The following is a 19,698-nucleotide window of genomic DNA, read 5'->3' as shown; positions in this document are numbered from 1 at the left end:
CCCTTTCCGTCTCCATGGCAACCCCTGCCTCGGAAGCATTTTCCGGCCTTGGGTCTTCTCCCAGCCCCCTCCGGTATCAGCCAGATGGGCGGGGGTCTTCCCTCCTCCTTCTTCCTTCTTCAGCTCAGATCCAAGGAAGTCAAACATAAACATCTCTATACGTGTCCCTGAAGTTCTTATCACATCCTGGGCTACACCATAAAAAGTCGATACAAGGTTAAACTACAACATAAATTTGTCATGGATAGCAGATTAGTTGAAACACACACATCATTTATGGCAGCATGAGATCAGGAGTCAAATCACCACACACAGACCTCTAGCTGAACCCTGAAGCCTGGTTTCACTAACATACAGATTTGAGATGTAATCCAGAACTGCTGTTATATAATAAGACAGGTCTGGAGGAATCGAAAATCTTTATTCAACACCCCCCTTGAAACCAGGCTTCGTTAAACGGCATAAACTGCGGGAAATACTGCATATTCAAATTTCCTGGATACAAGCAAACATGTGGATTTATTGCATTCATCACTGGTGGCACCATGGCCTGGACAGACGGAGCGGCCTGAAGCTGCCGACGCAGATCGAACTCCGGAGGGCTCACTTCCTGCATCGGAACGTCCACCTTGGCAGGTGATGGTTGCATCCTGACCACACGCCTTGGTTCTTCGCACTCCTGCACGTAGTCGTTGTGGGGTGTACTGATCCAGCACCAATCTACGTCGCCTTCTCTGAAATGGGAGAGAACACAGGGCAAGCGTGTCTGGCCCCGCGACACATCGCGCCTGACACAATCAAAATGCTTAACTAGAGTCGAGCGTTTAATTCTCTGAAGAATCTTCTCCCTCCTCGCCACTCGAGTCCCTTTATGACTGGTACCATCAGAGACCAACACAATACGTTCCCAAACATGTGCGTTCCACGGTCCATTCGGGTTTATCCTTACAGGTTTACCATCCACCAGCCCGTAAAGTGAAACTCTCTTGGGTGGCATCACCCCAGGCTGACGTCGCTTGTTCACCAGCGGCTTCTGTCCACTGGGTGGCAGCACCAGCATCTCCTGAGAGTCTGGGCCAGGCAATAGATCCTCTGATTCATCAACCTAAAACCACACACAGAGACAATAAACAGACCTTGGTTCTGAGACCAGTCATGCATGACCTTTATGACCCCACTAGGGGTCAGCGGCACCCTACCATCATCTGTGAACATGAGGTCAGGTCTTTCTCACAAAATGCAACCAGACACTTCTTCATCATTAATTCTGTTAGTACAACACATCCATATAATGATATCAAACATGCCACTAATAGGTATGTAAAAATCCTAGAGACCTCTAATGCAGGTCACAGGTCTTCACTGCTTCCCGCAGGAATTACACCAGTTACAGCATGCAAATTAGTAACCACAATGAATAAGTGGGCCTTTCCATCCTGATCAGATAACAGGATGTACCAATCATTCTCTCATCATGCATTAAGCAGAAGTTATCACATCAACATTCCAAGAGTCCTCAGTTAGGCCTCTTGTGCATCTAATATTAGCATATCTCGCCGGTAAGATTAACCCAATAGAGACAGTCTTACCGAGGTAATCAGCACATCCTCATCTGCTTCTTCAAATACCTCACGTGGAGATTCTGCACGGGCCATGATACCTTGAGAACTTTCTCTACAAGGGAGATGCTACCTGCGTGCAGCTCTGTTCCTGAGTGCCCGGCGTCCACGTGGTCCCAATCTAATTGACTCAGGAGGCCCTTCCTCCTGCCATCGGGGCTGATTAGCAGATCTCCTGCTGCAGCTGGCAAAACACTTCAAAAGATGCATGAGTTTAACACAAACAGATAACATCACCAGGACCCCTCCTACGATCACAGGGACCTTGGCGTAAACCCATAATTCAGAGATTACCAGAGAGGCAACACCCATTGCTCCCTGGGCGACCACCTTGACGGCCTCTCTGATACCTAAGGTTAATCCTTGGCCAATAATTTTAAAACCCTTCTGGACAAATTGCCAATCAGACATCCTAGCTCTTTCACTCAACCAACATGTGCCTGTCCGATTGGGGAAATGAAAGGAACCAGAACAGTTCTGCTCCCAACGACCCCCACCAACAGGAATCCATGCTTGAAAGGGCCATATACCTAAGTCGCTCCTGTATTCAACAGCATCTATGTCTTCCTGACAAAAACAAGCTTTGGGGCCTTTCGAGTTGGCAAAGTAACCCCATCCTACTCCTAATGATGGGAAATTCTCTGAGTCCCAGACGACGTAACTGCTCCAATTTGAGTGCCACCAGTGGGGGTAACCGTGAGGGTCAACAAAGCCGCCCAGTTCATAAGGATTATACACATTTTTCCCATTTCTAACAGCAATTTTCGTAGCGGGCTGGGCCAGAGTTCTGAAGCACGCATCAGACCTACACCACCTGGTTAACAGAGAATTTCGCACCCAATGTGCTTCCCTGAATCGTAAAGCTTGTTCGCGATACGCATAATCATACTCCAAGTCTCGCAGCTCTCCAGAATAATGTCCCCATGTCATATTCATAAACCGAAACTTCGAATAAGCTGGAGTGGAGTACAAATCATCTAGATGCGGACCTTGAGATTGGACCATAGTCAGTTCTAATAAACTGCCATGTTTCTCCATCCTCACGAACGGAGGAGTCATATTTACACCTTTTTTCACATTTACATCTTTAATCGTTGGGACTGTAGCTGGGTTCAACAACGCCAGTAAATTAGCCATCCAAAAGATTGTAGAGCCGAGTCTCTCTTTAGGCCTGCATTCTAACACCCCTTCTGTCAGATTGGTAGCCCACCATTGTCCAAAAAGGACATCGTACTCTGTCACTCGCCCTGGCTTATCGAACCCGTTTGGGGCAAAATGTCCCATTAAGCCATGAACATCCTCCGTCCACATTTCATATGACACATTCAGAGCCCATCTCTTCGATGTGCTATTCACAAGCCATGCATCATGACTCGTTTTCGGAATCATACCAGGAAAAGGACCTCGTACATGTCCACCTAAGGACATTAACTCCCATATATAATTATTCCACCATGTTCTGGGGTATTTTGGGTCACTAGTTAATTTCTTAATACATCTCCACACGCTATCCGCCTCTCCTTTGTCCCAGGCCAGACGTGGGATGATCATAAAATATTCTGTCATTCCATCTATCAAGCTCCTGTTCAGCACATGCGGAGCATGAATGAAGTTTAGTTTAACTCCCTTTGGGGTGACATGCAATGTCATGGGTAACAGTTGTTTTCCCTTTCCTAAAGGGATCATTTTGTAAGCTGAAAAAGCTTTGGTTCTGTCCAACCAAATACTCTGTGGACTAGGAAGCCTGTGGCCTTTTGTCTGCTCCTTAGCAGCACGCGTCTGCCTCCTCAAGTGAGGGGTCACAGCCGTGTCTGCGTCTTGTGGAGCAATCAGCTGTGACATGGGGGGTAGGGAACCCCCCTCCATTGCCCAGCTATCATTCCCAGCTGCAGTTCCATTCGGGAACGCAAGGAGTCTGAATATCATGCAATCAGAAACCTTATCAAAACCAGTTATATATTCTCCCCAGACAGTTAGTACCCCAAAATGGTAAATTTTAGTAATACATTCCACAGGTTGTACATCAACTGTGAAATCCCACACTTTAAGCTTTCCTTCCTCCCATCCTAACAGCCCATAAGTAGAATTATGGCTGTCGGTGACATTATTAAGCTGCTCTAACCACATCAGCCAGCCGGTAGATGTGGGGCTACAGGCCTCGCCTGGATCAGGGATTGGACAGCCCTGTGTAACAGCCTTACAATATTCCATCCACTGAGTGGCATTAAAGTTCTCCTCATGAGGAGTCAAGCACGACACTCTAGGCAGGTCTAGGGTTCCTGGTCGCTTGTGAACCCACCCTTTAACCACAGCCGTGGTCTTGAGTGTTACAACTCGTGAAACAGGCATTGAGATAAAAGATATCGCTACCACACAGATTAATAAGCCGATACAACATAAGATACCTCCTCTCCAACTCTCCCAGCAAGTCTTATCAGGAGGTCGTGTGAGGAGCCGATCTAGCTCCTCCTCCTCCCACTCTCCGCAGGAATCCATGAATCTCTGCTGCCTGTAGAGACGAGGAGAATTAGGCAGAGAGCTTCATCATACACATTTTTCTTAATTCACCTGTGGCCTTGGCGCAGCCACGGTGTCCCTTGTAAATAGCCTGGGGGTCTCCGCGTGCCGATCCCACTCCAAGTTTACTGCTATTAAAACACCATCACTCTTCTTGAGTGAGTCTCTCCAGACATCCAGCTTCCTCCAGCCTTTTTTTGTTTTAACTAATACTTGCGTCTGACTTCTGGTTATTGACAAGTCATTACATGTTGGTACAGTAGCTGAGGTGTACCAATCCTTATCTGTTGTCTCATGACGAACCTGTCTCCTTTCCCACTCGTCAGTGGTTATAGGAAACTTGCCTCGCCTGTCTCTCCAACACAGCTGTGGTTCAGTAGCTTCCCACAGCACCTTTCCCCAAGGTGAGAAAGTTTCACTCAAACTCCCTCCCTTTCTAGTACACACTATCTCTTTAAAGCAATTCTCCCAATATGCCTGGGAGCATGTCAAGCCTGACAGGTGACTCATCTCAGGAACCAGCAACACCACAGGGTAAATTCGCACCCCACATGAACTGGAACAACTGGAGAGTCTTCCTTTGTCCACTCTACAACATTTTCTAGATTCATCAACACTATGATGATCCAGACGACCAATTCTTGTTTTGCCTGCTTTACTCATCCAACAATCTCCACACCACGCCACTTTCATCACACCATGTAATTCCACAACGTTTGTGGGTGAAGGATTTTTTCTCAGAACTTTGTCTTTAAGAAATCTCAGGCCTTCCCACCTTATCTCAGCAACCTCATTGCCACAGTTTGCGCATGTACCCGGTCTGTAAACTGACCAGCTGAAGCACTCCTCATCACAACTTTGCCCTCGTACTTTACCTAATGTAATCCCCCCTGAATTTGATGCACTCAGCAGCCATATTGGGGATGCAATTCCACCTTCATTTAGTGGTACCCAGTTCTTTACAGTCTACAAGCCAGACTGTTTTCTGGTTAGGGGTTGCACATCTGATTGTGTTCCCTTCATGGTTCCCCTCAATCTTTTCAACTTTTCCATCCTGGGGTCTTTTATGCAGGAAGCTTCTCTCTTGTTCTCCCTGTGGAGAGACAGAGGGTGTGTCTTTAGCAGTTTCTTGTCTTAAAGGCTGTTCTAATAGAGCCTTATTAATAGCCAGAACTGCTCCTGGAGAATCCCATTCCTTCAAGTTCAAAGTTTTTATCACCTCTTTAACGGTGCGAACTGCTCTCTCAGCCACTCAGTTTGTGTGCGGCTTGTAAGGGATAGACCACTGGATTATTAGTCCTTCATTCTCCAGCAGCTCCAGAACAACTTTATTTTTGAAATGTGGTGCATTATCCATCCTGATAGCTTTTATTTGTGGATAACACACCAGGATTCTCGCTAGGCAATCTGCAATCTTTCCTGCTGTCATATTGGGCAAAGGGAACATACCCCCTATACTCTCCCCCCTGTTCCCTTTGACCACCAGGAAATACTTATTGCCCCTTCGTGTTCTCTTCAGCTCTCCAATGTCACAAGAGACAGAGGTCAAGCCTTCTGGACCAATACGGTCGCCAACCACTTTCTCTGTGGGTTGTTTACCCAGCTCTAAGCATAGAGCGCAGTGTGATTTAACATCTCTCAGCACAGAGTCCAAATGGGGGATGCAAACTGCATTCTGCAAGCACCACTTCTTCAGCCTTTGAAGACCGGGGTGCCCCAGAGTTTAATGCAGCTTCTTCACCAGGTCGTAGTCAGATTCTGTACTGTCATGCAAAACCAATCTCACCCTTCTGGCCTGCACTAGCCTGTCCACCTCAGCATTTCCTCTGGCAGCAGAGGTGTTACTCAGTGTGTGGGCCGGCTGGTGTCGTACCTGGAAGTTACCTTTTCTCAGCGCACATGATGTACCCATAGCTTCTAATACAGCTGTGAGCTCTGCTTTCTGAGCAGAACCTGCAATTCTCCCATTTCTCTGAGAGGTCCTCTTGTTATTTACATATTTAATCCATGCCCAGAATGCCATATCATCATTCTGTGTTTTTCTGTGTCTCTGTGCTCAAAAGCACAGTGACTGTTTTTACAAAGTTCAATGACCTCACTCACTCTCCTCTGTGAGCACACGGTCATTATTCATCAGTCTCCCCCCCTTGCTTCTAAGCCCTCGCTTTAAGGCCTGGAGAGACTGCATTCTTTCTGACAGCTTTGGTATATTTTCACCATAAAACCCCAGCTTTTCAGCACTCCTTCAAGCTGTAGCAGGGTTTTTTGGCAGCGTGATGTTTTCAAAAACTTTCACATCTACCTTTCTCCCTTCAGGAGTGTATTGATATCCCAGAAACTTTATATTTCAGATCAACAATTAACTCGTTCCAATCCTCCACCCCCTCCTTATTGGATTCTGAGGCATACACGGGGGAGGGGTAGCTCTAATTACATATGGCTCACCTTTGCACAATCCACAGTCATTCTTACTTTTTTGGCAAAGTTAATAGTTTTCATCTCCCGTCTGAGAAGGGCTTTCTGTTTCTAATCAATCAAAGCTCCCTGAACAATCCTGTCCGTTTCTTTATCCACATCTACAACAGCTCCTCTCACCACCACCTGAAAATCATGATCTGGCACAAGGCTTGCTGGATGAGTAAAATCAGACAGATTATTTTGCACAAGCTCCACCAAGTCTGAAATGCACAACCAACTAGCATATTTCGGCGCAGGCATGCATAAAGCGGGCATTTTATCATTGAACGCGGGTTGAAAATCGATATCTGACCCATCTGCTAGACGTGCTGAGCGTAACTCACCAACCTCTGTTAGAAAATATCGCTCCCACTCCAGCTGGGTCGTCACGAGCCCACAAGCTCTCAATATCAGCCATTCTCTCACCGCGTTCTTCCTCCCTCGCTTACTGCAGCCATCCCTAAATTTTCCCTCAGTTACACGAGTATCTTTACTCATAAAGATCACCTCGCATCAAAATCGTTGTCCTTTAAAGGCAGGGTGTGCGTGCACACACACCAGCAGCAACTTAGCTGTTCTGCCCCGGATTACGTCCACGAGGTCAGGAATTGCAACCTGCGACTTCATTCTATTTTGTGAGAATCTTTTACGAGGCCACTCACTTTCCTGCGTGTGAGAATTCTGCTAAGAGGTTCTCACAAAACCCCTTTGCGCCGTGTGCACCTGGTGGAGAGAAACGCACTTCTACGGAACCGATCCAACCGGACCAGTGCGTTCCAACACACTTCCAGCTACTGGACTTCAGAATCTAAACTCATAGGCTCCCTAAGCGGCCCCCTTCGGCCAATATAGCCGGCTCCTTAGGGACAAATTGTCCACCCTTGCGGACAATTTTCCCAGTTCCGGACTTTCTAAGCTCACAACAGGTTGTTTTCTACTCAACTGCGAAATCACAGCCCCACGTTATTGGGCGCCATGTTACAAGTCATCCTCCCAAACTAGCTGACTCTTTAATAAACACTACGTCTCAGGGTTGACTTGTAATTCTATTTGTGCGTGAGCGTGAATCCAGTCTGAGCTTACACCTCTGTGAGCTAATCAGCGATCATCTTTACCTAGATTTAGACTCTTGCAAACATACTTTAGCAGCACAAAGGAAGACTCTTGTCATAACTTCACCACAACTCAGTCACCTGCAGCTTATGCTATGCCCAGGTTAAAGACTTTAAGCTTAAGTGTTACCCTCTTGGAGTGGGATTAGAAATAACTAGCGCCTCACCTTTCCGCTGTTACACGACACGATTGGAGACCCCAGGCTGGAGATTCCGTTTAAAGCCCCTTATATGAAGGAGCAAATATTTTATTTTATATGATGAAGTAAAAATATTCCAGATTTCCCGACGCAGCGGGTCAGATCACTCAACCGTTACAGTTGTCCTCCGAACTCTTCCCAAACACCCAAAAAGCCCGAGAGTCCCCTCTCCACGGAGCCCTCACACTTTTATTCTCCTCAACTCTCTCCTCCTAGCCCCCTTTCCGTCTCCATGGCAACCCCTGCCTCGGAAGCATTTTCCGGCCTTGGGTCTTCTCCCAGCCCCCTCCGGTATCAGCCAGATGGGCGGGGGTCTTCCCTCCTCCTTCTTCCTTCTTCAGCTCAGATCCAAGGAAGTCAAACATAAACATCTCTATACGTGTCCCTGAAGTTCTTATCACATCCTGGGCTACACCATAAAAAGTCGATACAAGGTTAAACTACAACATAAATTTGTCATGGATAGCAGATTAGTTGAAACACACACATCATTTATGGCAGCATGAGATCAGGAGTCAAATCACCACACACAGACCTCTAGCTGAACCCTGAAGCCTGGTTTCACTAACATACAGATTTGAGATGTAATCCAGAACTGCTATTATATAATAAGACAGGTCTGGAGGAATCGAAAATCTTTATTCAACAAATATAAACTCCTGATTGCCCGGTAAGGCTGCATGGTGGTGCAGTTGTTGGCACTGTTGCCTCGCAGCACGAAGGTCGCAGGTTCAAAACTCGGCTATGGCCTTTTCGCGTGGAGTTGCGTGTTCTCCCCATGCATGCGTGGGTTTCCTCCGGGTACTCCGGTTTCCCCCACAGATCACAACATGCCCTATAGGTTATACATTGTAAGTTGCTTTCTTCTATACATTGTTTATTTGGTTTTATGAATGTTAAAAATCTCCTTCACAAGATCAATCCATTGTCCATCTATCTTATTTATTACTGTAATCCATCTTATTTATTAACCTAATCTATCTTTTGATTATTTCCTAACTTTTTCAGAAAGCATTTCCAAAGAGCTTATAATTAATAAATGAAAGTCAATAAATAAGAAAACAAAAGTTAAGAAATAGTGAAAATACAAAATAATTTGCTGGGTGAAAGTTTATTGCTGGTGGGCCGATTCTGGCTGACAGATTTGGGTGTTGGTTGTCTTACTTGTTGGGGTGCACATTTTGTATCGGTGTTCTGTCAATGTGGGCTTTACCTCAAAAGAACCTTGAAATCTCATCTCTACACAAACCGTATTTCACAAACCACGAATACAGTATATATATATATATATATATATATATATATATATATATATATATATATATATATATATATATACACACACACAGACAGATAGATAGATAGATAGATAGATAGATAGATAGATAGATAGATAGATAGATAGATAGATAGATAGATAGATATAGATAATGGGCTGTTTATACTTTAAAATGCTGTAGCTTATTAAATGTATTATCTATGAAAGATTAAATGTTTTGTGGAGTGAAATAACAGGAATTTCTGGGCCAAACCCATCCTATTTCATAGGCACATCTCTGGCGTTCATAACAAATCAAACCTTTTGAAAATCGGTTTAAAACTGAGCAAGTTAGTTTTATTTAAACAGTATATGCACCATTCACCTCAGTGCAAAGAAAGGGGTCAGCTGTATGAGGTAAGATGGCCGCCACGTTCCTGCGTCGCATCCCATTGGCGAACAGCGGGGAGGAGGCATCTAGTGTTTTTATACATATCTATGCTGCTAATCTCGAACAAGGCCACTTGCTCGGCTGGAAATTGAACCGGAAGTTGTTGACTAGCCTCCCAGCGAAAGTGCTAAGATTAGCTAGCCTTATGTTCAGGTATATATGTCGATGGTTCAGGCCCACCTTGTGCACATTTTCTTGTTGTATAAATGACAAATATTGGACCCCCAATTCCGAGTCTGGTCGTATACATTTTTCACCTATTTGTCTTGATAAATCGCAGTTTTGTCATGTATCCATACAAGTTATGTCGTTGTGCTGCAAAAACATCGCGGTAACATTCAGTAAAGACTCGACTTTTCCTTCACATCTTGGTAAAATTAATCGACATGAACTTTTTACCATTTTTACATTTATTACTATTTTGGACTCACTAATCAACACGGTAGAGGACCGAGGTTTCTGTCTGCCTCTGAATCTAAGGACGTGGACATGCCTGGTAGTTGCTGCTGCGTCAAGCAAGGGCGTAGGAACAAATTTAATTTTGGGGGGGACACATTTTGGAAATCTAACAAATCTGTTGTAGGTCAATATTTAGGTCAACTCCACTGAAAAAAATACATTTAATGATTATTTCTGATTCTAACGTGTCACTGAGTGTTTCATGCAGGCTGAACATGAACATAGTCTCCTACCGCTATCTCCTGCATTAGCTTCTGATAGAAAATCTGATAGACGGTGAAACTCTAGGATTAGAAAAGTCTGACAGATGTGACTCTGGGCATAAGGCAAAGCCCAGAAAGAAAAGAAAATAACTTTTATAGCCCAGTTCACTAACATTCAGTTTTTTTTTTCATTGGGGACCCATGAGCCAGCCAGAAGGGGAGGAGACTTAGGCTCCCCATTAGCCAGATCCAGGTGATTACCGGCCAACGTGGGCGTTTTAATTATAAAAAAGCTGCATGTGTCAGTACTGTTTTATTTTAATTTAATAATACAGTGCAGGATATATTATCTTATTCATATGGGGAGAGATGTGTAAACAGATTTAATACAAGACTAAAGCTGTGAATATTCAGTCTGAATTGATCTGACTCTCATCAGAATATTTTATTTATTTATTTATTTGGTAGACGCTTTTATCCAAAGCGACTTACAATTTATAACCTGTAGGGCATGTTGTGATCTGTGGGGGAAACCGGAGTACCCGGAGGAAACCCACGCATGCATGGGGAGAACACGCAACTCCACGCAGAAAGGCCGCAGCCGAGGTTTGAACCTGCAACCTTCGTGCTGCGAGGCAACAGTGCTAACAACTGCGCCACCATGCAGCCCAAACTACATCATCCAACAATGCTGACCAACAATCTGAAAAATCTGTTTGCTTCTGACATAATGGAAAAAGAAATAATTCACTTACAACAACAGCTGGAACTACATTAATTTTCAGATGGACAAAAGAAAAAACAGTGGCCAAAATTGCAGTCTAAATGCACCAGAAAGCAGAGTTTAACACTTAGTTTTCTAATATTTCTAAGGAAGCATTTATTTTATTCTTAAACCGTACTGCCCAGGCCTATTTGTTATGGGTAGTGATGGGTCCAGCAACACCGACACACCGGCGCATGTGTCAAGCTCATGGAGCAAAACCTGTGTCGATCAGTGTCGATGCGTGTGTTGCTTTAAGAAAAAGTCACGTGACCAACACTGCTGCTGTGTCGCTCATTGCCAAGGCGCCAAACTGTGTTTATAAGGTATCGACTCTGCATCTGTCAACGGGATGAGTCGCCGTGAAAAAATAACCATTTCAAAGATAAAACAAAACATCCCTCTTTACATCCAATCCAATCCAATCCAATTTTATTTATAAAGCGCATTCACAAGGCATTACAACCAAACAAGGCGCAGTACACTAAAAATGTTAGTTAATTAAACAGGCGTTATATAAACATGTCGAACACAGATAAAAGATAAAAAGGAAATACAAGAAAATTCCCAAAAATAACAGCTAAAAATCATTAAGACACAGGGTGAAGTAAAAATAGGAAAAAAACATTTTACAAAGAACCTCAATAATACGGAAGTCGATAATTGTGGAGTCAGTTTATAAACAGTGCAGATGTCAGTGAGGTTCATAATTATGTTGTATAAGCTAGGTTGAAGTAGTGAGTTTTCAGGCGTGATTTAAAAATGCTAGCTGTTGGTGCTTGCCTCACTAGCAGTGGTAATGCGTTCCACAGCTTCGGTGCACAGACAGAGAAAGCCCTTTCTCCACGGCTTTTTAAACGTGCATTCGGAACAGCTAGGAGGAGCTTATCTTCAGACCTGAGAGCACGCGGCGGGTTATAGTAATGGACAAGTTCACACAGATATGGAGGAGCTTGATGGTTCAAGGATTTGTAAGTGAGAAGCATAATTTTGAAGTTTATCCTGAACTGCACGGGCAACCAGTGGAGAGATTTCAGAATTGGAGAAATGTGTTGTCTTCTGTCAGCTCCAGTCAGCAACCTAGCTGCTGAATTCTGGACCAGCTGAAGTCTAGAAAGAGCTGCTTTACTGATGCCATATAAGCAGGAGTTGGAGTAATCCAGCCTTGAGGTGATGAAAGTGTGGACCACAGATTTCAGAAGACGTACACTCAGGATGTGCTTTAGTTTTGAGATGCGTCTTAGTTGGTAAAAACATGATTTAACTGTGTTATTGACCTGGGCAACCATCTTCAGAGCCTGGTCCATTTTTACTCCAAGGTTGGAGATTACAGAGGATACATTAGGTGAGAGATAGTTGAGGTCAGGTTGATGAGTTGCCGTGATACTGTTAGGACTGAAAACGATTAAGTCAGTTTTGGAGTCATTGAGATGGAGGAAGTTATCAGCTAGCCATTGCTTGACCTCAAGGATACAATCAGACAGAACTTGCGTTGACTGAGTTGGCTTAAATGAAAAGTAGATTTGACAGTCGTCAGCGTAAAGATGGTATGAGACAGCGTGCTTTCTGAAAATGGCTCCTAAGGGCAGTATATAGACGTTGAACAGTAACGGGCCGAGAATTGAACCTTGTGGGACACCCCAACGTAGAGGCTGTGACTCTGATAAACAGCCGTCCAACATGACCCTAGCAGACCTGTTACAAAAGTATGACCTAAACCATTCCAGGGCAGTGCCTGAAATGCCAGCCCAAGTGTGAAGTCTTGTGATCAAAATGTCATGATCGATCGTGTCGAATGCTGCAGATAGATCCAAAAGTACCAGAACCACATGGAAACCTGAATCTAAAGCCAGAAAAATGTCATTAAACACCCGAACGTGAGCAGTTTCAGTGCTGTGCTGTTGTCTAAAACCAGACTGACAGGTGTCCATTACCTGATATTCATTTAGATGGTTCACCAACTGTGCATAGACTACTTTCTCAAGGACCTTAGATAAAAACGGTAATTTGGAAATTGGTCGTAGATTAGAGTAATCGGTGGGATCGAGGCCGGGTTTTTTCAAGATTGGTTGTAGAACAGCGTGTTTAAAGGCACGAGGAACTTCAGCCAATGTCAAGCTACAATTTATAATGCGTAGCACGTTATTGCTAATTAAAGGAAACACCTCTTTCAGGAGTCGAGGTGGGATAACATCATCTGGGGAGCCAGAGGGTTTCATGGCTGCAACAGTTTTTTCTACAGGCCAAAGAGATGGGCTGAAAGCTTTGAAGTTGCCCGTGAGAGGGGATAAATGAATCTGGAACATGGTTGGTTTGGTGAATCTGAGCTCTGATTACAGTAATCTTATTTAAGAAAAACTGCAGGATTTGGCTACACAAGTCAGCGGACACAGAGGAAAATAGATTTTGAACTGGGGAAAGCACTGCATTTATGGTTTTATATAACACACCTTGATTGTTTGAATTAGCCGTGACAATGCTGGCAAAAAATCGATTTCTCGCTCCTCTGACTACTTTTTGATACTGAGACCAAGCCTCTCTCATGGCCTCAAAGGACACAGTAAGCCTGTCTTTTATCCATTTACGTTCCAGTCTCCTGCAATTTCGTCTCATGGAACGAGTTTGTTCGTTCAGCCATGGGTCTGACTTGGATTTCTTTCGACTTGATTTTAATGGAGCGACAATATCCATAGCAGCCAGGCAGGATGAATCAAGCACATGAAGTGATCCCTCAACTACAGAAGACGCAATAGTAGAATCATATGGAGCTGCGTTCAGAGTAAGAACAGCGGCAAAATCTGCAGCAGTATTGGGTGTGATTACACGAGAGAAGCTGGGACGGAAATATTCAATACGAGGGGCATAGTCCAATTTCAAGTTAAACAAAACTGGTGAGTGATCAGAAAAAGTTGCAGGTAAAATGCCAAGATCACAAATTTCCAGCTCATGACAGAAAACCAGGTCAAGTGTGTGTGTGTATGACCATGTGTGGGGCCATTAACACGTTGGGAGAAGCTAAAAGAGTCAATGAGATCTAGGAAATCCCTTACCAAAGGTTTGTCAAGACAACAGATATGAATATTAAAATCACCAAGCAAGAGTATTTTTCCATATCTACAGGAGGCTTCAGCCAGAAAAGCTGCAAATTCATTTAGAAAATCCTTATTGTAAGGTGGTGGGCGGTAAATGAGAGCACATAATAATGTAGGGGAGCGACCCAATTCAAATAAGCTCAATTCAAAGGAAAATGTAGTTGATTGAGGGGTAATCGGTGTGCAGATAAGATCTGATTTGAATATAGTCAATAGGCCACCGCCCCTGCGATGTGCTCTTGGAATGTTAATGAAGGAGCATCCAGGAGGTAACAGTTCGACTATTGAGGCTGAATCCCCAGGGGTGATCCATGATTCAGTGGCGCATAAAACATCCAGGCTATTGTCCTGGAAGAATTCCTTTAAAATAAAAGTTTTATTTACAACCGATCTGGCGTTGATCAGAGCAAAGCGAGTCGACTGAGTATCCGATTGTAGAGAAAGTCCGTTTCCATCAGATCTTGCGACATACCGCAGGTTGGCGGGATTTCTTCCCCGCTGAGTGAGCCGGCCAGAACGAGAGCAGCCGAAACGCGCGTGGGCACCCGGCCGGCGAATCATCCTCACATCCCACGCGCTCATGCAGCTCCCCGCTCCGAGAGCTCCCAGCCGGCAGGACATCCTCGTTTCAGACGCAACCATGGAACATTCAGTTCCGTGTGCTCCCGGTAGCAGCGAGATCGGCCCAACGCAGTTGAGATGACGCTGGATCCGGCACATCACAGTCACGGAGCAGCGCTCCGATATGGCCTCGCCGCGCCGGATCCTTCGGAGCTGAACGAAGAAGCCGCCTCGCTTCCCCCGTTTCCTTCTCCACGGTCTCCGAGGCAGCGGCAAACCAACAGGCATCACAAGCCTGAAGGCTTGGCTAATATCAGACTCCAGCGGTGGTGGGAACGCATGGGGCCCTAAAGTTAGGTTAGCGTCAGTCTCCAGCGGCGGTGGAAAAGCGGGTCCCGCAGTAGAATACTGGAGGTTGTCCATTCCAGAACGGATCGAGAGCAGGAAGTCCCGATCATACACCAGCAGAGAATGAACACTATATATCGAGGAAACCATAAAATAGAAAAGAAAAACCATAGAATAGAAAAGAAAAACAAAAAAGGTCGGGAGCCGAGCAGACACGCAGCCGATCAAGGGCGCCATCTTGTCTACAACAAGAAAATGGAGCCAGAGGGGAAAAGAAAAGTTTCTGCTGTGTGGGATCATTTTGATCTTTTAACAGCAAATAAGGTACGTGTTTGTCTTTCCTTGTTTCTGCTCATCTGTCAGAGTTGAAAACAGCAATGTGACTGACTCTCAGTGTAAATTATTTATTTAATTTAATTAGGTTAAATGTCGGATCTGCTCAGCCGAGTTGTCTTATACAAATAAGAGCACTTCCTCAATGCTGAGACATTACAGAGTCAAGCATGAAAACAAAGAGGAAGCAAAGAACGAACACAGGTAGACCTATATGGACACTGGGCGTGCTTTGTCACAGTTGTTTTACTAATATATGTTTTATTTTTTTGAAATCAAGAATCTAGGAAGATTGCTCTGGACCAAGCAGTCCTGAATTTTATTATAAAGGACCACCAACCCCTGAGCATTGTGGAGCTTGAGGGGTTCAGGGGGTTAATTCAGGTCCTTGATCCATCTTACGCTTTGCCAACCAGAAAGGTTTGTATACACAATGTCTCAGATAGCTGCTGTTACTCATGTAATAAATACAGTGCTTAACAAATGTATTTTACCATTGTCTGATTTAAGGTTTATGACACAGCAAACAAAAATAAACACTTGTGATTCAAATATCATGCATGCTTGAATAATTTCCGTCCGGTGTGTCAGCTCACATTTGGGTATAAAACTGGATTCAGTTTTAAATTCCTACCTTCTATTCAACAGGGCAAAACACAGAGAACTTCATAGCTGGATGTTTTTCTTGCTTTAATGACAGGTGGTCTAATTAATGTGTTGAGTACTAGACTGATTTGATTTTGATTCATTTTCAGACGGTTAAGGAAATGATGGCCAAAAAGCATGCGGAGGAACTCGAACGAGTAAAAAGGGGAGTACAGCAAGCTGTGGCAGTGAGTATAACAGCTGACATGTGGACCTCCTTGAACATGGAGGCTTACTTAGCTCTTACCTGTCACTACATCAGTGATAATATGCAGTTGTGTACATCTGTGTTGGGAGTCAAACACTTTCCACAAAGTCACACTGCTGACAATCTGGCCCAAGTCAAAAGGGGCATGATGGACGACTGGGCCATAACAAACAAGGTAAGGTGTCTTGTGACTGACGCAGCACCAAACATGATGGCAGCAACACGAACTCTTCAAATTCGACATTCAATCTGCATTTTGCACACAAACTAAATTTAATAGTCAAAAAATCCTGTGATCAGATCCCTGAACTTCCATCCATAAGACACAAATCTAGGCAGATTGTCTCATTCTTCAGATCCAGCACCACAGCAAAAGAGAAGCTTGCTCAAGTGCAGCAACAGATGGGACGGCCCACCTTGAAACTTGTCAATGAGGTACCAACACGTTGGAACAGCACATATCAGATGCTGTCACGGCTACATGATGAGAAAGAAGCAGTGTGGGTATCTCTTGCCTCTCCAAACAGATTTAACACACTCACAGCTGATGAGCTCAACATCTTAAGGGAAGCACTTCTTGTGCTGGCCCCTTTCCATCAGGCCACAGTGGAGTTGTCCGAGGAGAGGAGAGTTTCAGGATCAAAGGTCATCCCGATGATGAAAATGCTAAATTGTGCACTTGAGCAGAACTCTTTACATCTACACACACAAGCAGCCACACATCTCCATGACCAGCTTAGACGTCGCGTCACAGACACTGCTTCCAATCTGGAGTCATTAAGCGTGTCGACCCTATCAACACTTTTAGACCCCAGATTTAAAACACTCGGATTTCGTAGTTCCTCCAAGTGTAGTGAGGCTCAGTCGCCTGAAAAAGGAGTGTGCTGCAGTAATTGCTCGCACAACATCTGAGCCACAGCCTGGACCTTCATTAGAGCAGTTACCCACTTCAGGCAAGATGTTCAGTATTATCAGTTTATTTTCACGTTTGTTTTGTTGCTAATGTGTATTAATACAGAGTAGAAGACAAAACTAAAACTTCTTTGTATTTTTTATTATTTCAGATAATCTGTGGCAGCAGCTTGATCAAGAGGTTGGCAGACAAACCACCAACGCATCAGCTGACTCTATCGTTGAGGTCCAGCGCTACTTAGCAGAGGGAAACATTTCAAGACAAGAAAATCCATTAACATACTGGGGGAACCGGAAGACATCCTACCCACACCTTTTCCACCTGGCTTTACAGTTTTTGTGTGTCCCAGCTTATTCTGTGCCCTGTGAACGTGTGTTTTCAAAAGCTGGTAAAATAGTGTCCAAAAACCGTAATAGACTAAATGCCAACACATTGGATAAACTTATTTTTCTTAATAAAAATTTATAAAAATAAAAAAAAACTTTTGAGTCAATGACACTGAAATGGGTAATATCACATTCACAGCACTGTCACTTTAATTGTCTCTTGGTATCATTCACAGAATATTTTGAGGTGTATATATTTTAAATGTAGAAGTTTAAAGTAATACCATATGAAGCAGGCCTACAATAGCTTAACATGTATACAAGTATGATTAGGTCATTGAATCAGAGTCTGTTGTGTCTCCAGTATGTTGCCTGCAATGATGTTTGAAGTCCAGCAGGTGTCATTATAGAGCACAACAGCAGCACTGTGTCGACACAGTATCAATACTATTTGGGGAATGTGCTAAAACGCTTCATGAGGCTTCATCTACCCATCACTAGTTATGGGATTACATATATTTAACTGTGTTCACTTATTATTACATTCAAATCTTCCTCTCAGCCACCTAAAATCATCTCATTCTTCACTGTAGCACCTCAGCAGGTCTGGCTCTCCCTGTCTCACCCTCAACTGGTTCCTGCTGAACTTCATCTGATCTCCAATATAAAAACAGTGGACATGAATAAGGAGTAAAAGTACTGTTGGAGGACTAGTGCAATATTAAAATCATGGTTGTTATAGTATTATTTAGTCGTGTTCACTTGTTATCATGCTCTAATCTTCCTCTCATCATCAACCATCTAAAATCTCACTCCACTGTAGCACCTACCTGCACCTCAGCAGGTCTGGTGCTCCCTGTCTCACCCTCAACAGGTCTGGTGCTCCCTGTCTCACCCTCAGCAGGTCTGGTGCTCCCTGTCTCACCCTCAGCAGGTCTGGTGCTCCCTGTCTCACCCTCAGCAGGTCTGGTGCTCCCTGTCTCACCCTCAGCAGGTCTGGTGCTCCCTGTCTCACCCTCAGCAGGTCTGGTGCTCCCTGTCTCACCCTCAGCAGGTCTGGCGCTGCCTGTCTCACCTTCTTCATCATTTTCCTGCTGAACTTCCTCTGGTCTCTTATATGAAAAAAGTGACATGAGAATAAGGTTTAAAAATGAAATGTGATGAGAATGTCACAAACAAGCAACAGTCACACTTACAAATTCCATTTTATGTGGAGATTCAACTTTTTTATTTATTTCGTGTAAAATGGTTTTTGTCTGTTACTGTCAAATTCGCCATTTTTTGTTGACTAGTGGTGTTGTTTAATGTTTAATGCTAACTATCAAGCAGTGGCGGCTGGTGAAAAATATTTTTGGTGGGGCCGTGCTATTTTTTTATTTTTAAATAAACTTGTGCTTTCTGAGCTTTGTGCACAACTCCACTATTTCCTGAATTAAGCACAGCTCTTTTATTTCCTGTCTTACATCATTGGACAAACTGATTAATCCAGGTGTGTGACTATTGGCACGCTGCCTTGCGGACCAAGGTTGAAAAATACTGCATTAAATTGCACATAAAATAACATGACCATAAATGGTAAATAGGCAATGTAAGAGGCAAGTAACAAAAACATTTTGTTTAATTTCAACATTTGAGTGAACACGAAAAATTATGAGCAGGTCACTGTTACAGTAATGGTAGTAAACACTACTTAGACAAAACGCCAGAAATTTACACTGTTAAATATTTCTGGAGTGTTGTGCCAAGGTCAACTTTATACAAAGATCAAGTGGATGCATTTGTGTGTGTGTGTGTGTGTGTGTGTGTGTGTGTGTGTGTGTGTGTGTGTGATACCTCATTTGTACAGAAATTTTGCCCTTCTGTCCTTCTGAGTGGCAAAGCTCTCGATTAGCTTTTTATTGAAGTCAGGAATGTTTGTGACAAGCTTGTTTTTCCATGGAGAGCATGGCAAGAGCATTCAGCCCATCCTGTCATGGTGTTCCTCAAGGAAAGTCTTAATCCTCTTTAAAGTAGATAAATAAAAAACAACAGATAAGTACATAGGAAACACTTTCATAGGAAATAATGTCATCAGTATCCTCTTACAAATGTCATATTTCCCAGTTTTTGGGACAATAAAACATTTCTGATTCTCAAGTAGATGTTTTTACAAAATGTAAAAACATCTACTTGAGAATCAGAAATGTTTTATTGTCCCAAAAGCTGGGAAATTTGTTTGCTGCAGCAGAAGTAA

General features: G+C 43.8%; 1 protein-coding gene and 1 long non-coding RNA gene across 4 annotated transcripts; one reads left to right on the top strand and one right to left on the bottom strand.

The window, feature by feature from the left end:
• Positions 1-252: 252 nt before the first annotated feature.
• LOC139061640 (uncharacterized) lies at positions 253-19,429 on the bottom strand. 3 transcript variants are annotated; one of them, XM_070541469.1, is made up of 2 exons: positions 19,299-19,429; positions 253-1,105 (listed from the first exon to the last, which is right to left on the bottom strand). In XM_070541469.1, exon 2 carries the CDS (start codon positions 1,058-1,060, stop codon positions 425-427), a length of 636 nt encoding a protein of 211 aa, XP_070397570.1. In that variant the 5' UTR covers positions 1,061-1,105; positions 19,299-19,429; the 3' UTR covers positions 253-424. The 3 variants fall into 3 exon arrangements, with proteins under 3 accessions (XP_070397570.1, XP_070397571.1, XP_070397572.1); XM_070541470.1 differs by lacking the exon at positions 19,299-19,429 and adding an exon at positions 7,873-7,935; XM_070541471.1 differs by lacking the exon at positions 253-1,105 and adding an exon at positions 18,159-18,577 and having other exon boundaries at positions 19,299-19,389.
• LOC139061645 (uncharacterized) lies at positions 15,709-17,401 on the top strand. Its single transcript, XR_011515450.1, has 3 exons — positions 15,709-15,793; positions 16,129-16,206; positions 17,291-17,401. It is a non-coding gene; the product is annotated as an uncharacterized lncRNA (long non-coding RNA).
• Positions 19,430-19,698: the final 269 nt, after the last annotated feature.

This window comes from Nothobranchius furzeri, chromosome 11 (genome assembly GCF_043380555.1).
Source record: "Nothobranchius furzeri strain GRZ-AD chromosome 11, NfurGRZ-RIMD1, whole genome shotgun sequence".
Classification (NCBI taxonomy): Eukaryota; Metazoa; Chordata; class Actinopteri; order Cyprinodontiformes; family Nothobranchiidae; genus Nothobranchius; species Nothobranchius furzeri.
This window is presented reverse-complemented; position numbering and strand designations above follow the sequence as displayed.

What these genes read in the sequence shown, in the direction of transcription:
- LOC139061640 (XM_070541469.1), bottom strand. Translation starts at nt 1,060, where the DNA reads ATGCTGGTGCTGCCACCCAGTGGACAGAAGCCGCTGGTGAACAAGCGA.